At 47.3% G+C, this 17,503-nt stretch overlaps 1 protein-coding gene across 1 annotated transcript in view; it reads right to left on the reverse strand.

Moving 5' to 3' along the window:
- Positions 1-2,058: 2,058 nt before the first annotated feature.
- Positions 2,059-17,503, reverse strand: part of DIAPH1 (diaphanous related formin 1) — a 103,625-nt gene continuing 88,180 nt past the window's right edge. Inside the window, exons 20-29 of the mRNA XM_016953957.4 lie at positions 16,683-16,777; positions 16,252-16,353; positions 15,782-16,021; positions 15,537-15,666; positions 14,653-14,778; positions 13,374-13,537; positions 13,115-13,250; positions 11,220-11,306; positions 5,984-6,036; positions 2,059-4,049 (exon numbers count right to left, since the gene is read on the reverse strand). Of these exons, the coding sequence (XP_016809446.4) occupies positions 4,011-4,049; positions 5,984-6,036; positions 11,220-11,306; positions 13,115-13,250; positions 13,374-13,537; positions 14,653-14,778; positions 15,537-15,666; positions 15,782-16,021; positions 16,252-16,353; positions 16,683-16,777 (1,172 nt within the window). The 3' untranslated portion in view covers positions 2,059-4,010. The remainder of the gene's footprint in view (positions 4,050-5,983; positions 6,037-11,219; positions 11,307-13,114; positions 13,251-13,373; positions 13,538-14,652; positions 14,779-15,536; positions 15,667-15,781; positions 16,022-16,251; positions 16,354-16,682; positions 16,778-17,503) is intronic.

Here is a 17,503-nt window from a genome sequence, read left to right on the forward strand (position 1 = left end):
TTCTGTATAAGCGATGGAAGCTCCAGGCATGTGTGCATGAAGTGATGAGCTGAGGTGGGTGCTGGAAGAAGGGCGGAATCGGGAGGCCACTTTGTGTCACTGCGCGTCTAGATGTTTCCGAATTGCGTGTGTGTGTGTGAGACTGTGCAATATGGTTGTGTATGCTTGCAATGCCGTTGTGCCTATGAGACAGTGTGCGATTGTGTGCCTATGGATCTGTGTACCGTGTGCCATTGTGTGATCGGTCCGCTGTGGGGGTGGGGATCTGAGTGCGGCGTGTCAGTGTGCAGTGGAGTGTGCAGTCTACGCTTGCGGCTGTCTCCAGGCAGAAGAGGAGACCACGGCGCGGGCGGGGGCGGGTTGGCGCGGGCGGGGGCGGGTTGGCGCCGGGCAAACGCCTTGGGTAGAGGGGAGAGGACGTTTCGTTAGTTCCCGCCCCTTCCTGACTAAAGTTGCCTACCCGAAGCGCCCCGGAGGGCTTCACGGGAGGAGGGTAGACTCTCCTTTGCCCCCGCACCCCCACCCCCGCTGCCTAGGGGTTTTGGGAAAGCCGCGGGAGTGGGAGGGAATGCGGGAGGCGATTCTTCCAAAGCCAAGTCTGCAGCTCGAGCCTCAGTTTCCCCATCTGGAATTCGCCTTCCCGCTGACATCTCCGTAGCGAAGCCTAAGAAATTGGAGGGCTCATCTTCTTCTTGCGGGGGTCAAGGGGACTGAAAGGACGTGCAGGAAATTAGATCCATCGCAGACTCAGCTCCCCTCCCTCCTTCCTGTCGGTGCTTTTCCACTCACTCGCCTGCTCTCCCATCTCCCCGCCCCCTCCGCCTGCCTCCTCGAAGCACTGTGGGATTCCGAGGTTGCTGCAGCCAGAGAAGCTGCAGAAAACACGGAGCTGGGGGTGAAAGGGGACTTAAAAGGGGAACTACCCGGAAGGACCCAAGAACACAAAGACAGAGCCACTGGGGTTATCTGGCTGGTCAGCAAGGGTATGCGGCTTCCTCCGCGCTGCGGAGGCTCCCAGAGCCAGGTCACCCATTCTGCCAGCTCAAGTCTGTTGTCATGGGAACCAAACCTTCCAACTTAAGAATCTGGGGGCGACTTTCTAGCGTGGGAGGAAGGGTGGTGTGCACGGTTGCTGAGATGGAAGCAGGGTTTTGTTACTCAGAGCCAGGCTGCGGAGGGGCGGGGTGCCGGGCGCCTGGGTTCTATTCCAGGCACAGCAGCAGACTGGCAGAGCGCGTGAGCAGCTGTGGTTTGTCCCCTAATTGGTATGTGTGCCTATAAAGCTCTGAGCCAGAAAGGCGTGGCCTCCGGGGGGACGGGAGGGAGGCGGCAGGCAACCCATCCCCACACCTCAGGCCATACTGAGGAGGCAGCTGCCCAGGCTCCAGGGCTATTTAAAAGGCTTTTATTTCCAGTTCCAGAGCCCGCCCGAATGGGTTTGTGGTCCTCTCCAAGGCCTCTCCCTGTCTATCCTGGGCCTGCTCATTGCTGGTCTGGCTTTTTTGTGCAGGTCATAACGTGCTCAGACAAGTATGGCTCCAAGTGGCAAGTCATCTGGAGCATGACCTCAGGCTCCTAACCTCTGCTGGGCAGGCTCAGGTTTCCACCCCAGGGTAAACCCCTCTACTCTGGAATGTGGTCTGTGGCCACCAACAGAGCAGAGGGGATGAGAAAATGGGAGCCAGATGCTTCCCTCAGCAAGAGACACAGGTACTGCCAGGAAACCTTGCGTGACATCTGGGAACATGAAAGGTTCCAAGTGAGTTCCAAAAAAGGGCTCCAAACCAAGTAGCAGCAATGTGGAAGAGTCAGGGAGCTGAACCAGGCGCCCACTCCTTTACTGTGGCCAAACGGCCCTGAGGTGAGCTCTGGTGGGGCAGCAGCCGCCATGTATTAATCATCTCTAGCCCTGTGCCCAAGTAAAGTGTCTGGCACCTTTAGCTTTTTCACAGTGATTTGTCAGGTCAACCAGGGATTTGAGGCAGGAAAGACTAGAGGAGCCTGGACTAGAGTGAAAAGAAAACAGCTCAGAAACTCACACAGGAAGCTGTAAGGCAGTACTGTTTCAATGCTTTATTAACAGTTGGAAACAAAACCAACAAACTGGAGGTGATGACATCCCAGAAGCCTATGAGGCAAGGGAAACAGGTTTGCATTTTGTCCCCCACACCTCTCTCTCTCTCTCTTTTTTTTTTTATTAAATGCATCTTAGCAAAAGTAGATTAAAAAAGAAAGGGTCAAAGCCCCAGATGTCAGCGAGCGGGGAGGAGGTGACCCAGGGGAGCAACAGACGCCCTGCATCAGAGTCCTCCCAGGAATAGTCCAAAGGAGCTGCTCTTGCCCCTTTATACACAAGCGCCAGCAACCAAAACCCTCCCTCCTGGCAGTAAGGCCTCACTATAGTTGCCCTCATGCTTCCTAAGCTCTCTCTTGCTCTAATAACTCTAATTCTGGGCCAAGCCCAAGAGTGCCATTCTTTCTTCCTAGTTGGGGATGGAAAGCTGAGAGGGGCACAAGGAGGGCAAAAGTATCACCCTAAGCCAGAGAATTGGAGCTTCCTGTGGTTGGGACCACCAAACAGTTCAGTGTGCCCACCCACTTCTCTTTTAGAAGAGAGCTGGGGTACAGTGTATGAAGGCACTCCTGGTGCCCAGTTCCCCAGAATGTCCAGTTAGCATCTGCACATTTGGCTTGATACATTTATACATTTATAAAAAACTCTGTGGTCTTAGAGTTCCCGCTACTCTTAGGCCTGGCCCAGCTCAACCAGAGAAGGGGTTCCTCCTGTGTTGGATTCCCTGGGAGAGAGGATCTGCCTTGGACTCAAGGGTCCAGAAGGTCCAGGGGCACATTCAGGATTGGGCCTGTGAGAAGAAATCCCAGAACTCTGTAACCTGCCACCAAAGCTTCTTACATTATGGAGGGGAAAGGGGGAAGGAACAGTTTTCTTTAAAAAAAATTTTTTTTTTCATACAAAAATAGATCCATTTGCAAAACAATTTCTCAGCCAGGAGGCTCCACCTCCCATTTCCTTGTAGACAGAGGGTGAGGTGTTGGGATGGTCACAGTACAACCCATAGTCCAGATGAGATGCACCAAAGCTCAGGGAAGGCATGAGGAGGGAAGGTGGCTCAGTAGCCTGGGGTTGGTGCAGAGCGTCCAGAGAGGCAAGGGCATAAAGCGTGGCAGAAGCTGGGGGCAGGTCCCACACTGTCGCTATGCCCTGCCTGCCTGCCCACAAGCTCTGGCCTGGGCCACAGCACAGCAGGGAAAGTGGTCCAGATCCTTTGCTTTGGAGGCCTTTCCCGGGAAGGTGGGGTAAAGGTGGGATTTGCTCCCTGCTTCCTTAGGAGCAGCTCCCAGTGCCACACCACTAATAATAAATAACCACAGCCAGGAGAGGGAAGAGCAGAGACAACAGCAATGAAAGGAGGGATCTAGCCCAAAGGTTTACAAGCCCCATGCTATTCTCAGGGCCAGAGAAACCACAAAAGAAAAGCACAAATCCAGCAAGATTGACCTAGGGGGGAAAGCCCATTAGAAAGTCAGGGCTGAGAAAAAGCAGGCTGGGCCTTGTCTGAGATGAGGCCCTCTGAGTAACAGAGAGGAGACAGGGTTAAGGCAGCAAACATGGACCCTGCTTTGGTAATACAACAGCCAGGGCTGGCTAAGTTGGGCTCAGGCCTCCCCTGCACTGCCCTTTCCTTCTGGCCTCCAGGCAGCTGAAGCTGTATGTGATGTTGAGAGAGCAGCAGGCCAGAGAGAAAGACAGGGTCAGGGTGGTGGGAGTGGCCACCCCAGAGGAATATCCCCTTGAGCCTTTAGGCACATGCTGCAGGGCAGGACAGTCTGCGGCTCCGCTGAGGAGCTGCCGCGGTCACAGGACCCACATTAGCTTGCACGGCCAACCAACTCCTTGGCTTCCTCAAGGATTGTGGGGAATGTCTCACTGTTCTTGGACACCTTGGCAGGAACAGCAGCCATGGCATCATCCTTGGTCAGCTCCGAAGCTAGCAGAGATGTGACTGCACACCCGGCCTTCCTGTTGGCTGCAAGAGAAGACGAGAGATTCTGTCTATGGGAGGCCTCATTTCTAATTTCTTTCAAACTCTACAGCAGATAATCAGCGTAAGCCATGCAGACATGACTACCTTGGCCACTTCACAGAGGCCCTTACTTTGAAGAAAGGGGCAGAGATCCAGCATGTGGAATATATTGTTGGGTGGCAAAGAATGTAAGAGAGTGTGGTGCAACAGGAAAGCAAGCCTTGCCCCCTTGCTTCCCTGTGTGAAAACAGCACAAAAGTTTGAACACAGACAGACAGAACTGGGCTGAAGTGTTAGCTATGTGACTTAGGGAGAGATGAAGTATTCAAAGTCTATTTTCTCGTAATAGGGATGTTGGAATTAAATAGACTAAAGTTTAGTACATAGTATTATTTTTGTTTTCTTGACAGGTCCCAGGAAACTCCTAGGCCAAAACACTTCTCAGTCAGCCCTGGGAGGGTTGTCCCTAGCAGAAGGCAACCTTCCGTAAGTGGCTGGAGAGACTCCCGCAAAGAGGAACAGCAGCCACGCACTGACACCGCACTCCCACGTGTTCCTCCAACAACAGATGCCCACATGCCTTAGCTCTTTCCCACCCCTTCAAAGGTAGCAGCCGTAATACAAATGCCAAGGGCCCTACAAGGTGTGTAGAATATGTGGGGGTGGCATGGCGGGGGGGAGGTAGTAATAAAAACTGTGCCAGGGAAGCAGAACTGGGATAAAGATGGACAGGAGAGGACCCCTACCAAGAAATCTCAGCCCAGGTGGCTAAGAGATGGTCAAGTTCCGGCTGTCATACCAGATTAGAAAAGAAGAACCAAATCAATCCACGAGTTTCTGTTCTAACTGCTGGGTTTCATCCCCAAGACTCTCATATTCATTTATGGTATCTAGGCTTATGGCCCCAGTATCTGCAGCAGGAAGGCCACTCCTTGAGACCATGCCCATCTCATGATGTTTCCTCCTCCCATGCCCCAGAACAGCACAGAGCAACTGTGTATACACAAACAGCTGTCTGGGATGAAAGAAGCCTGACACGAAAGGCCATATGTTATGGGTCAGCTTCTGTGAAATGTCCAGCACAGGCAAACCCAGAGATAGAAAATAGACTGGTGGTTGCCAGAGGCAAGGGGAGGGGAGAATCAGAAGTGACTGCTAATGGGTATTATGAAGTTTTTCTTCTGGGGATGATGAAACGTCCTGGAATTAGATAGTAATGGTTATACAATCTTGTGGATATTCTAAAACCCCTGAATTATACATTTTTAAAAGGTGAATTTTAGGTATGTAAATGATAGCTCAATTGGAAAGAAAAAAAAAAAGACTTCCTGGAGATCTGGGAAAGCTGGAGTGGAGAAAGCAGTACCGGAATGTTTTAGAAGCAGGACCAGATCAAAGAGCCGAGCACTCCTAAATAAAGACCAAGACTGGGGCAGCTGCATGACTGGAACGAAGCGCCTTTTTGGACCAGCAAAAAGCTTTAGGTAGGCAGAAGCCAAACAGGATCAGATAGCCCGTCTTTTTTTTTTTTTTTTTTTTTGATGGAATCTCAGTCGCCCAGGCTGGAGTGCAGCAGTGCAATCACAGCTCACCGTAGCCTCAACCTCCCAGGCTCAAGTGATCCACCCACCTCAGCCTCCCTAGTAGCTGGGACTATAAGCATGTGCCACCATATCTGGCTATTTTTGTATTTTTTTGCAGAGATGGGGTCTCTCCATGTTGCCTAGGCTGGTCTTGAACTCCTGGGCTCAAGCAATCCTCCCACCTTGGAACCTAAAGTTCTGGGATTACAAGCATGAGTCACCACAGCCTGCCAAAGCCCAAGTCTTAACCAAGTCTTCTCTCCCTGCAGAACCATGACCCAGAGCTACTGTTTTCATCCCAGGAGAGGCTGCCCATAGATCAAGCAGGGAACACTCAGCATGCACACAGGTTACCAATTTAAAGGTCTCCTCCTCCTCCTCTACTTCCCAGGGGCACAAGAGGTTGTCTACCAAGAGGAGAAAGAATAGTGAAGACCCTGACTGACAGCCACAGGACTTATCTAGTTACAGATCATAGGTATGTGCCCGAGACTGTGGGATTTTCACAAAACCATTTATTGGATTATGAACATAAACTAATGCCCCGTGACTGAGACAAGTGAGGAAAAGGAGCCTACGTGAGTGTGACTATGATGGTCTACATGTGTGCATTTCTCATACTGTCCTTACCACCAAAATCTTCCTCAGGCCTCCTACATTTCCACTCTCTTCTGAAGTACTCCCTCTCTAGACCCCATTTCTCATATCCAGAAGGGTAGTAGTTTCCTATCATTTTATTATTTCTTTGAATTCAGTGTCCAACAGTTGAGAAGACACTGCGACTCTGTGCGTGTGTGTGTGTGTGTGTGTGTGTGTGTGTGTGTGTGTGTGTGTAACTCTAGTGGTATATATATGTTGAAATAACATCTGACTCCAGACCTTGGGAAAAGAACACTTGGCCACTTGTCCTGGGCAACACAGGAGAAGGCAGAGGTCCCATGTGGTAGGTCTTTAGCTGCTGCTTTCTGTGGTTTCTTCCTCCAAAATAAGAAGATACCAGTTGTACCTAACCAAGTGGTGTTTCTAGACTTTTCTGGACTCAAGAAGCTTCTGATGTATTACAAACTTCATAAGAACCAGGAGCAGAGAGTAGGTAGGGAGAAGATCAAAATTTCCCTTTTAAGCCTTGAAAGCCTATACACCAGGGAGGGTGTGATGTGGCCTAAGGTCAGGGGATGAGAAAGCTCTTGTTGGAACAGGTCTCCCAGCTTTCCACTCAGTCACCATTATGCTCAGCAGGTTGAACAGTCAAGAAAAACTGACCTCCCCATGCTTCCCCCAACTTACTCACTTGTTATTAGACTATTGAAAAGTAGCCATAGAACCAGATAAATATTTTGACTACAAGAGAACAGTCCCACAGGCTGTGTGGGAAAAGGGAACAATGTTGAGATACTGGTGAATGCTCTCTGAGGACAGATTCCTAGAAGTTAGGGGTGGGCTAGGATAAAAACACCAGCAAAATCAACCATATAACGCAAGTTTTAAAAAGGTTAGTGATTTGAAAAAAGACCTTTATAAAACGTAGGCTAGGAACTATTACTAAAGAGGAAGTGCTCTTGTTAATACATTAAGCTTCCTTAGGGAAGAGGAAACTAGGACAGATGGGGCAATCATCATCACACTAAATAACTCATTCTTGTCTCAAACTCTCCTAATTATGTTTCTTGTCCTATTTACAAAAGTAGGGGGGAGAATAAGTAGTGGTACAGGAAATATTCTTAGCAACCTTCTCTAGATAGGAGGTGATATGGTTTGGATGTATGACCCCTCCAAACCTCATGCTGAAATGTGGACTACAATGTTGGAGGTGGGGCCTAGTGGGAGGCACTTGGGTCATGGGGTGGATCCCTCATGAGTGGCTTGGTGCCCTCCCCACAGTAATGAGCTCATACAAGCACTGGTTGTTTAAAAGAGCCTGGCATCTCTCTAGCTCCCACTTCCGCCTTGTGATACACCTTCTCCCCCCTTGATTGGAAGCTTCCTGAGGCCTCAACAGCAGATGCTGGCGCCATGCTTTCTCTACAGTCTGCAGAACTGTCAGCCAAATAAACCCCTTTTCTTTATAAATTACCCAGTCTCAGGTATTTCTTTATAATAATACAAAATAGACTAACACAGGTGGTCATGAGAGCACCTTCCTGAAGCAATGTCATTATGTCCAAGACTCTCCTTGCTGGAAGGTATGAAAGAATATTTCCGGCCCATACTGTGGGTTCACTGCCGTCTCCTGTTCAATCACGCAGGCTGAGGGGAAACAGGCCTGGACTTGGAGTCACAAAAGTGGGCTACAGTGCTCTGTCATTAGATAGCCATGTAGACCTGGGCAAGACTTTATCTGTTTTTTATTTTTATTTTTTTGAGATGGAGTCTCATTCTGTCACCCAGGCTGAAGTGCAGTGGCGCAATCTCGGCTCACTGCAAGCTCCGCCTCCTGGGTTCATGCCATTCTCCTGCCTCAGCCTCCTGAGTAGCTGGGACTACAGGTGCCTGCCACCACACCCGGCTAATTTTTTGTATTTTTGGTAGAGACAGAGTTTCACCGTGTTAGTCACCTTATCTGGTTTTAATCCCTTTCCCTATGAGAAGGTTAGATACTAATCACTGGAAGTCTTTAAGGTCTTTCCAACTCTATGGTTCTATTAGATGGATGGAGCTTATAGGGAAGCTGGGAAATGGTAGAGGGAAGGAAAGGAAGAGTTGAATTTCTTTCTTCCCTTGGCTTTTATCCCAGTGAGCAAATGACTTGTATATAAGAGGCCACAATTCAGACATGGAGATAAAGTTGAGTCATTAAAACCACAAGCTGACTCAATCATGGGCCCGAAATAGCTAGCTGTAATACAATCACATGGATTCTTCCCCTTGACACTCAAACCATTGTTCTCCCACACCCTGCGGATCACAGGAGTTTACATGTTGCTTTTAATGAACCAAGCCTGATAGTAACTCTCCTCTTCCAACTCCTCAATGAGTCTTTGTATACTGGTCACTCCCCCAGGTCTCCAGAGACCGGAAGAATTTAACATTCCTTTAAATTCTAGGGAAAAAGCTAGTGTCTTTGAATAGGGACAGCTGCCTCTCTGGAAAAAAGGAGGGCTATGAGGCAGATATGTTCCACAGTGCCTCTGTTTTTTTAGCTCAAAGCAATCAGCCAAGAGGAATAGTCAGAGACAGCCAGGCAAGGGGTGGAACAGCCAAATTCAGTAGCCGCATAGAGAAACCTATAGCCAGTGGAGCCTTTGTATTTTGAGAATGGGGCCATCTAAGTCCAGCCTCTCTCTCCTCTTAATCCTGTTGTCACTGCACAAAAAAAATATTAGAGCTGGAAGGGACCCTGCAGACCATTCATTCTAGTCCAACTCTCATTTTATACCTGAGGAACTGAGTCCCAGAAACATTAAGTGACTTGCTTAGGATAACACAGACAGCATCAGAACTAGATGTGACTTTAGGTCTTTTGATCCCTACCTAGCCCTGTGTTCCTTGTAATCTACTCTGATGGCTATCCTCCTGTTTAATGTGAGGCCACATCACATCACTTTACATGATGTGAATGCACCAGGGTCTAAAGAGTTACCAGAATAACTACAAATGTCTCCCTTGAGATTCTCCCAGATATATTCAAGTGTATTTAGTGGACCCAGAGCCTAGAAAGATAAGCTTATAGGCTAGAGCCACTTAAAATATATGTAATTGTCATTTCACCTACTTTCCAATTTAGTATCTCCTAGTATAAGTCTCCTCCTATTCCCTCTTGCATGGGAGAGAGTACTTTGACTAATTCAGGTCCTCTGCTGGAAGGTTAGTTTCCAACAAAATTCCTCCTTCCTCCACCTGTGAGTTCCGATTTTCTACTTGGAAAGAAGTGAAGAATGGGGCTTCCCCAGCAGAGGGAAGCCACTGATGTCTGGCTACCTGTGGACAGGAAGCATCTGGGATTCTAGTATAGTTCCACAGGAAGAGGCTTAAAAGGGAATTCCCCACCAAAAGTCTGATGCAGGCACTTAGCCGACGGGGTCAAAAAAAAAAACAAAACAAAAAAAACAATAAGATGCAATGTATTTTTGTAAGGCTAGAAATGCTTAATGTTAAGGCCACATCACCTTGTGTGGTCAGTAGGAAATAATGTTGTAAGAACCTATAAAGACAAAATACAGGAGTAATAGTACCTCTAGCTGTACTCTCCTTGCAAACACCTATCTATAAGACTAAATGCTCGAGCCCAGAGAGTACTCAGCTCTTCATATCCACTTCTCCCCCCGCTTTAGAAAGCCTGTACTCAGAGAATGCCAGAAAATGGGTAAGAACTTTGACTCGGGAGCTTTCAGTTTGGGGAACATTCTGAAGTCATACAAGAGAACCCTCAGAAGGGAGTATCACTCTGGTTATTCAGAGTATAGGCAGAAATGGGCAGCCAGCCATTACAGATGAAACTCACAGTGATGGCTGTTGTTGGGCCAGAATACTGAGTTTCCATAGGCTAGTATGCTCTAAGGTCCCCCTTTCCAGGCTGTGGCAGGTACTACAGGCCCTACAGATACCACTGTATTAATAGCTAAGCACTGGCCAAAGCAAGCTGTGTAACTCCTTCTGTTTACAATAATCTCAAAGTATAACTATCAAATGGGCCTACACAATGCAACAGCCAAGAAACAGGGAACATAGATTTAAGTCCCTCTGAAGTAGAAACCTTTAATGATGCCTTTTTTTGTAATTCCCACTCTTCAAATTAGTAAAGAAGCCACCACTCCTAGCCTCAAAAGACCTTCACTAGACACGATAGTGCAGGTCAACTCCACATGAGGGGCAGACTTGCCTATACCTTCCTTTGAATTAGTCTCTTGGCCACTGTAAGCTTCCCTGAAAGGGAACTTATTCATTAATCTTTTCCCATACTAATGCCTGGATCACTTGTCCTAGCTCCATAATTCTTTTTAGAATCTCTAGCTCAATGTAATCCACTTAGATCTTCCAAAGGACATGAAAGGAGATTGCAGGGCAGTGATGGGGAAGGCAAGGGCAATAGAGGCTAACTGCACTCAAGGAAAAGGTAGTTTTCAGACACGGCATAATCCTTCAACTGAGATGCTCCTCTATATTTTTCTATCTGGGAATAATGATGCCTAAACCTGTCTACAAAATTTTATACTTTCTATTATTAGTTCTCTCTACGTATGTCTTCTACTTGTGAAGTCCAGGGTAAGGACTCTGACTTATTTTTTCTTTGAATTTCAATCTATACCTAATATACATTTTGTATTTAGATCAACTTTTGTTCATACACACAAATGCCAACTCAAATCCCTGGGTCCTGCAGCTCAGTTCCTTTGTTCCAAATATCTGCTTCAAGAGTGGGGAGAAATGCGGCATAATCCAATGTAACTGATTTATTGCCAGTCCCTTAAACCCCAGTTTTCTAAGTCGCTACTCTGTAACATGGGAAGAAGAGGACTAGATAATCCGTTCTGGATGCAGGGACTAAAAAGATGCTTAGAGCATCATTATTTGCTCTTTAGCCGCAGACTGGCAGGAGTAGAGAGCCCTCACCCCCTTCGACACCCAGGATGAGCTCCATGTGCTTACTTACCTTGACGGGGCCCTCTCTTCCGTCGGAATGCTGCCCCTGACTGCAGGGCTTCTAGAAGACTGTCCATCACACCTGTCTCATCGCCCTCTGTTATAAAGAACAAGATGGAGATGTGAACTCTTCAGCCAGAGCAGCATGGCAAATATCAAGCCCCACACAAAATGCATGGCTATTGCTTGATTTCCCCTCTCCCACAGCAGCTGGCAGCTAAGAAGAGGCAAAGAGAGCTCAGCCTTAAGTCTCACACGCTCATGTTTACTTGTATCTGCTCAAAAATGGTTAAAACAAAAGATCTCATTGCCTATTATCCAATGCAGACCTTGGGATATTTTCCCGCAATGCCATCCTCCCCACCCCAATCAGGACTAGCAACAAAATTATACAACTGCCCAACTCCAAGACCAGGATAAGTAGAGACTACGATTGTGAAATTACTAAGCAACTATATCACTCCCTTTTATCCTAAAGTGTTTTGCCTGGTTAGGTTTCAGAGCAGGGCTGAGGAAAGACCACTGATCAAAGAGTACACTTTCCTGAAGTACTGCCTCCAGTGGCTAAGTCTTCCTGAAGTCTAAGTCCTCTGCATCTAAGAGGAGCAGCCTGGCTGGAATACAAAGAGTTAATGTAGAATCCTTGTTCTAGCCTGGCTCGGTTTCCATGGCAACAGCTTAGGATAGTGAAATCTGAAACTGTGAAATCCGAAAAAGTCCATAGGCTGCCAGATCCAAGGCTGGGGCTCACTGCTCCCAGCGCCACCTGCTGGCTGAGCATCACCAGTGCAGCTGACCTACATTCCACCCTCATTTGCTTGACCCGGGTACTGGAAACTGGGCAAGGTCCATTACGCCACCTGTTGACCGTGTGCAGCCCTCATCCCACATGTCAGCGGGACTCCACCTTCCCCCACTGCATCCTAGCCAGTACCTGGGGACAAACCCTGGAGTCCCAGGGGAAGGTGAAGGATACTTGGTGTGGGCTTTAATAGCATTACGAAGTTGTGGCTTACAACTAAGGGCAAGGAAATTGCTTTACAGAAAAGTATAAAAAGTCCCTGGTAGCAAGAGGTATCAGAGCAGCCCTTGTGCCTGTGCTCTGTAAAATACTGATTCCTAACAAACTCAGCAGCTCTGTGAACACCTCTTCATTTGCAGAAGGCTTGTGGCCCCTCAGGTTCAGAGGAGGGTGGCATCAGCTCAGTGCTGTGTGAGCAGCGTATGCTGTATTGGCGCTGCCCACAGAGACAGCAGTGGGGGCGAAGGGGTAGGGAATCTGCAGCAAGAAAGAAGCAGAGACAGGAAACAGAGGGCCAGTAATTGAAACCATATGTTTCAACAAAGACATGCTTCTGGGAGTGAAACAGAGATTCTGCTGAAGAAAGAAGAGGGTGACCGGCTCCCCACCCGCTCCAAAAGTTCAATCCATTTAAAATCTAATTGTGCGTACAACTGGGCTAAGGTACTAGGGACATAGTACTTTGTGAAATAAGCAGAAAGGGAAGACACGCCACAATTAAAAGATGGGAGGAGCGTCAGGAAAATATTTTAGAGAAAAAAACCCGAAAGATTTAGTGGAGGGAATGAGAACAGGCCAGAGGAACCTTTGGACGGACAGAAGGAAAACAGTATATATCACAGCAATACCACAATCACAGAGGAATGAGAGAGAACGCAAGAGCGAGCAAAGGAGAGAAAAGGTAATAGTTTAACCAGGGCAAGTTGGAATGCGCATGTATCAGAATTGGGGTTAAAGTCCGGCATCAGGATCTCGGAGTGAAGACTGCCAAAAATCATTTGCCAGGAGGTGAGCTCAGACATGAGACTCTGCCTCTAGACTCTAGGCAGAGAAGTCTTCCCAACATTCCTATCTCAGCCCATCAACCCGTCTTCACTCCTCACCTGCATTCATGTCTATGAGTTGCTCTCTCTTCTGCTGCTTCTCTAGCCGCTCCTTCTCTGCCTTCTCCTTGGCTAGTTTTGCTCGCCTCATCTTTTCTTCTGTCTCCCGCCGCTTCTGGTTCTCCTTGACTGCTTGCTGGGGCAGGGAAGAGGAGGAAGGAACACATGGGCATTGTATACCTACTACCAGCCAACAGGAACCCAGGGGAAAGTGAGAAATGCCCACAAAAGATTCAGTCAGCAAGTATCCCTTGCTCACCAAAAACATATTCCGAAAATTGTGAAGATCCATGAAAAATTCTTCAACAGACAACTTCTTGGGGTCAAAGAGGAAGTACTCGCCCAGCTCCTTATAGAGGGTCTCCATGTTAGAATGCATCATCCGCAGCTTGTTATACTGTTCCTGTGCATCCTTCACAAAGCTGTGCAGCCAAGGAGTAAAGGACCAAGACCAAGACCAAGAAGCAGACCCACTTCTCTAGCCCAAGGAATTACTCAAAGATGAGTACTGGCATGCAAAGGGATGTTCAATACAGCACTGTTTATAACAGCAAAAACCAAAGCCATGTAGGTACCCCTAAATAGGGGAATAGTAAACTGTGAACTATGGTACACCTATAAAAAAAGAAGGTGGCAGTTTAAACTGTTGTTTGTTTGTTTGTTTGTTTGTTTTGTTTGTTTGAGACAGGGTTTTGTTCTATCGCCAGGCAGGAGTGCAGTGGCGCGATCTTGGCTCATTGCAACCTCCACCTCCTGGGTTCAAGCAATTCTCCTGCCTCAGCCTCCCAAGTAGCTGGAACTACAGGCGCGCACCATCACGCCCAGCTGATTTTTTTTGTATTTTTAGTAGAGATGGGGTTTCACCATGCTGACCAGGATGGTCTCCATCTCTTGACCTAAAAGGGGGTTTTCTATAAATACTATTATGGAAACATGGCCAAGACATATGTGCAAAACAGAATACAATGCAGTTTTTGTTTAAAATAAATGTATGAGGTGCAAATCAGAATAAAGTCCAGTGGCAGTGGTTACCTTTGGGGAGGGGAAGGAGAGGGAAGCATGTGTGAGCGTGTGTAGTGGAGACGGGGTACAGACAGGGGAGTTGGTGGGACTTTTATGGTTGATCTGCATGGTTTGCTTCTACTCCACAACAATGGAATGCTCTCAGGAACTATGCAGCCTGGGCAACAAAGTGAGACCCCATCTCTAAAGAAAAAAAGGTTACAAAAAGTTTAGCAGGGCCTGGTGGCACATGCCTGTAGTCCCAGCTACCAAGGAGGCTGAGGGGGTAAGGATCGTTTGAGTCCAGGAGGTCAAGGCTGCAGTGAGGCGTGATGGCACCACTGCACTCCAGCCTGGGTGACACAGAGAGAGCCTGTCTCAAAATACTAACAAACCCAAAAAACTATGTATTTAAAGAAAAAGAGTTTTTTAAGAGAAAAAAATTGCATACTGCCCTATCTATCCTGTTTTTCCCCCACTACAGGAAGTTTTCTTTCCCTTCCTAGGGAACAACTCCCTCCTTTCAAGAGAGGATATGGTCATTTTTTCAACAAACTTGTCTTTTTCATCTGTGGCAGCTGGGAAATTCTGAACATCACGTTCCACATCAGAAATTTGTTTCTTCATCTGATCTAGGTTCTTTTGCAAGTTTTCAGCAGAAACTAAAAAAAAAAAAAAAAAAAAAAAAAACCATAAAAACAGACAGCAAGAGCTTACTAATAATCCCAGCCTCAACACCCCTTAGTTTCACCTTTCAGAGCATAGCTTCAGTCTATACACACATTCTGGTACTTAATAATTTTAGTTCCTTATGTACTTTAGTTGTGTCACATACTTAAGTTTTCATCTTTCCAGTGAAACTATAAATTATTTGATCATTGAACCTCCAGCCTTCACAAGGTATGCAGTACTAGGAACAGAAGACAGACTTCATTTAATTTAACATGAATCTATGAAATCCCCTGAGATCTTGGTCTCATTTATTTTAGAGAACAGGGTTTGGGAGGAAGGAGATATACATAGAAATATAGAGGCGGGGGCAGAAATCTGTTCCAATTTCCAGTGAATGCTGCTTTTTCTTTGTCTAGTTCCAGGACAGTGAGGCCTAATTTTTGTTAATGTAGTCTATGTTTTCTTAATGAAAAGAACTATTAACCTAGACTAAAAACACCTGCCTTTCTAGCTGTTTTTTGGTGTTTGGTGTTTCCTTAGGAAGAGAAAGAGTGCTTCCTATTTCTACACATAAAGATCTCTCCTCAGCCATACGCTCTGCCCTTGTGACTTAGGCACCATGCCTAAATCCTATCTCATTTCCACTTGAAATAGTCTGAACTGAAAATGCTCTCACATCTAGACTGTGTCTTATTTCCCTCCCCATGCAGAGACTTTTGGGCTCTAGCTTCATTCCAAACTGCCCCACCTCGGCTGGCTTTCTCCACATGGGCAAGCTCGTCTGGAAACTTGAGGACATCGGGATAGTCATTCTCACACAACTCAGCCAAGAAGTGTAACAACGTCATCTTCTGATCTGTGGACTTGGTGTCTCGAAGCTTAGAGAAAGAGGAGAAACTGTTAAATCCTGACATGTCCAAGATGGCCTCCTGCCAACACTGAACTCATAGAGGCTACAGCCTTGTGTTGTCCTGCTCTACCTCTTTGGCTCACCTTACAGAGGAAGCTGATATTGAAGCCAAAAGCACCAGCATTTCTGGAGCCAGCATTCATGTAATTTCCAACAAGCAAGGTAATCTCTAGGAGACTGGAAAAGCTCTCACTCTTACGTAACTCCTCACATGCAGCAGTGACAGACACAATCTCTGGCTTGATATTCTCCACTTGCTCGCTGAATTGTAGCTTGAAGAGAATGGCATTGAGGCGAGGCCGCAGTCGGGGCACAGTGCCCATCTAGTAAAGAACACAAGCAGTTCCATTACAGTCAAAAGAGGGCGAAGTCAGAAAAAGATACACGCTTGAGCCTCCTATGGGAGGATCACAGCTCCAGAGCAGGGAGAAGAGAGAGATTAAGACAGGTTCAAAAACAGACAAGTGGCAAGGAGCATATGCCCAGGCTGCTCTCTAGAGGGGAGGGGAATACAGGAGGTGGAAAACCGCTTACTGCCACAGGCCTCACTCACCACCACGCCAAACTGCTCTGACTCAGCCAGGTCATCATATTCATCCTTCAGTTCAGAAAGCATTTTTAACTGCTCTGGCTCTGGCATTTGCTTAATGAGGTTCTGAAAGACAGAAGAGACATCTCAGCTGGAGGGGAATTCGCTAACAACTCAAGCCTAAACAACTTTTACTCTGTTGTCAGTCCCACACTCTGCTCAAGGACCATACAGAAAGAAACATATGGTGGGAGAAGAGAGGCAGCTACTGAGATGGGGGTACTTTTGCAAAATATACCAGAAGTAATCTGACCACCAGAGAAAAGGCAGTTTCTCAAAGCCAGCATTCATAAGTCAGCAATGCTGGAGGAGGATCCTCTTCATCTACACAGAGATGAGGCCAGTGCCCAGCGACACAGAAGAGCCTGCTCCAGCAGAACCACCTTACTCCTTACCTGGATCATAGACTCAGTCAGAACAGCCTCATTCACCTCCAGGATGACATTCTTAATCTCTTGATAGGGCATGCGGAAGGAACCCAAAAAGATTGCTGCCAGAAAATGAGATATTAAGACATGTTCTTCTCGGTCTGTTCCCGCTTCCAACCCATCCTGCAAACCTATGCTGGATAATCTTCCTAACAGGGCTCTTTTAGGCCAGGCACAGTGGCTCATGCCTGTAATCCCAGCACTTCGGGAGGCCAAGGTGGGCGGATCGCTTGAGCCCCAGAGTTTGAGACCAGCCTAGGCAACATGGGGAAACCTCATCTCCACAAAAAATACAAAAACTAGCCAGGCATGGTGGTGTGCACCTGTAGTCCCAGCTGCTCGGCAGGCTGAGGTGGGAGGATCACCTGAGCCCAGGAGGTCAAGGTTGCAGTGAGCTGTGACCGCACCACTGCACTCCAGCCTGAGCAACAGAGCGAGACCCGTCTCAAAAAAGTATATATACGTCAAAGACTTTCACCCCACTCTACTTTAGTTCCCCACTCTCAGGACGTGATCCTCAAAGCTGCCTTGACCTTAAACCACCATATCCTATTCCCTAACAAATACATCCTGTTTTTTCAACTCTCCCTTTCTAATCTCTCACTTGACTCTTCAGCCTTATCAGGACCTCTCTTTCCAGTCTCCTGACCATTCTGTTTTCACTGACATATCAGTTCCACTCTGCCTTTCCTATTTCATTAGGAGCCTCTAAACCATCAGTTCATTTGCTCTCTACTATGACTCCCATTAGTATTATTACTCCTACTATTACCTTTCTTTTGCTTCCT

This window comes from Pan troglodytes, chromosome 4 (genome assembly GCF_028858775.2).
Source record: "Pan troglodytes isolate AG18354 chromosome 4, NHGRI_mPanTro3-v2.0_pri, whole genome shotgun sequence".
Lineage (NCBI taxonomy): Eukaryota > Metazoa > Chordata > Mammalia > Primates > Hominidae > Pan > Pan troglodytes.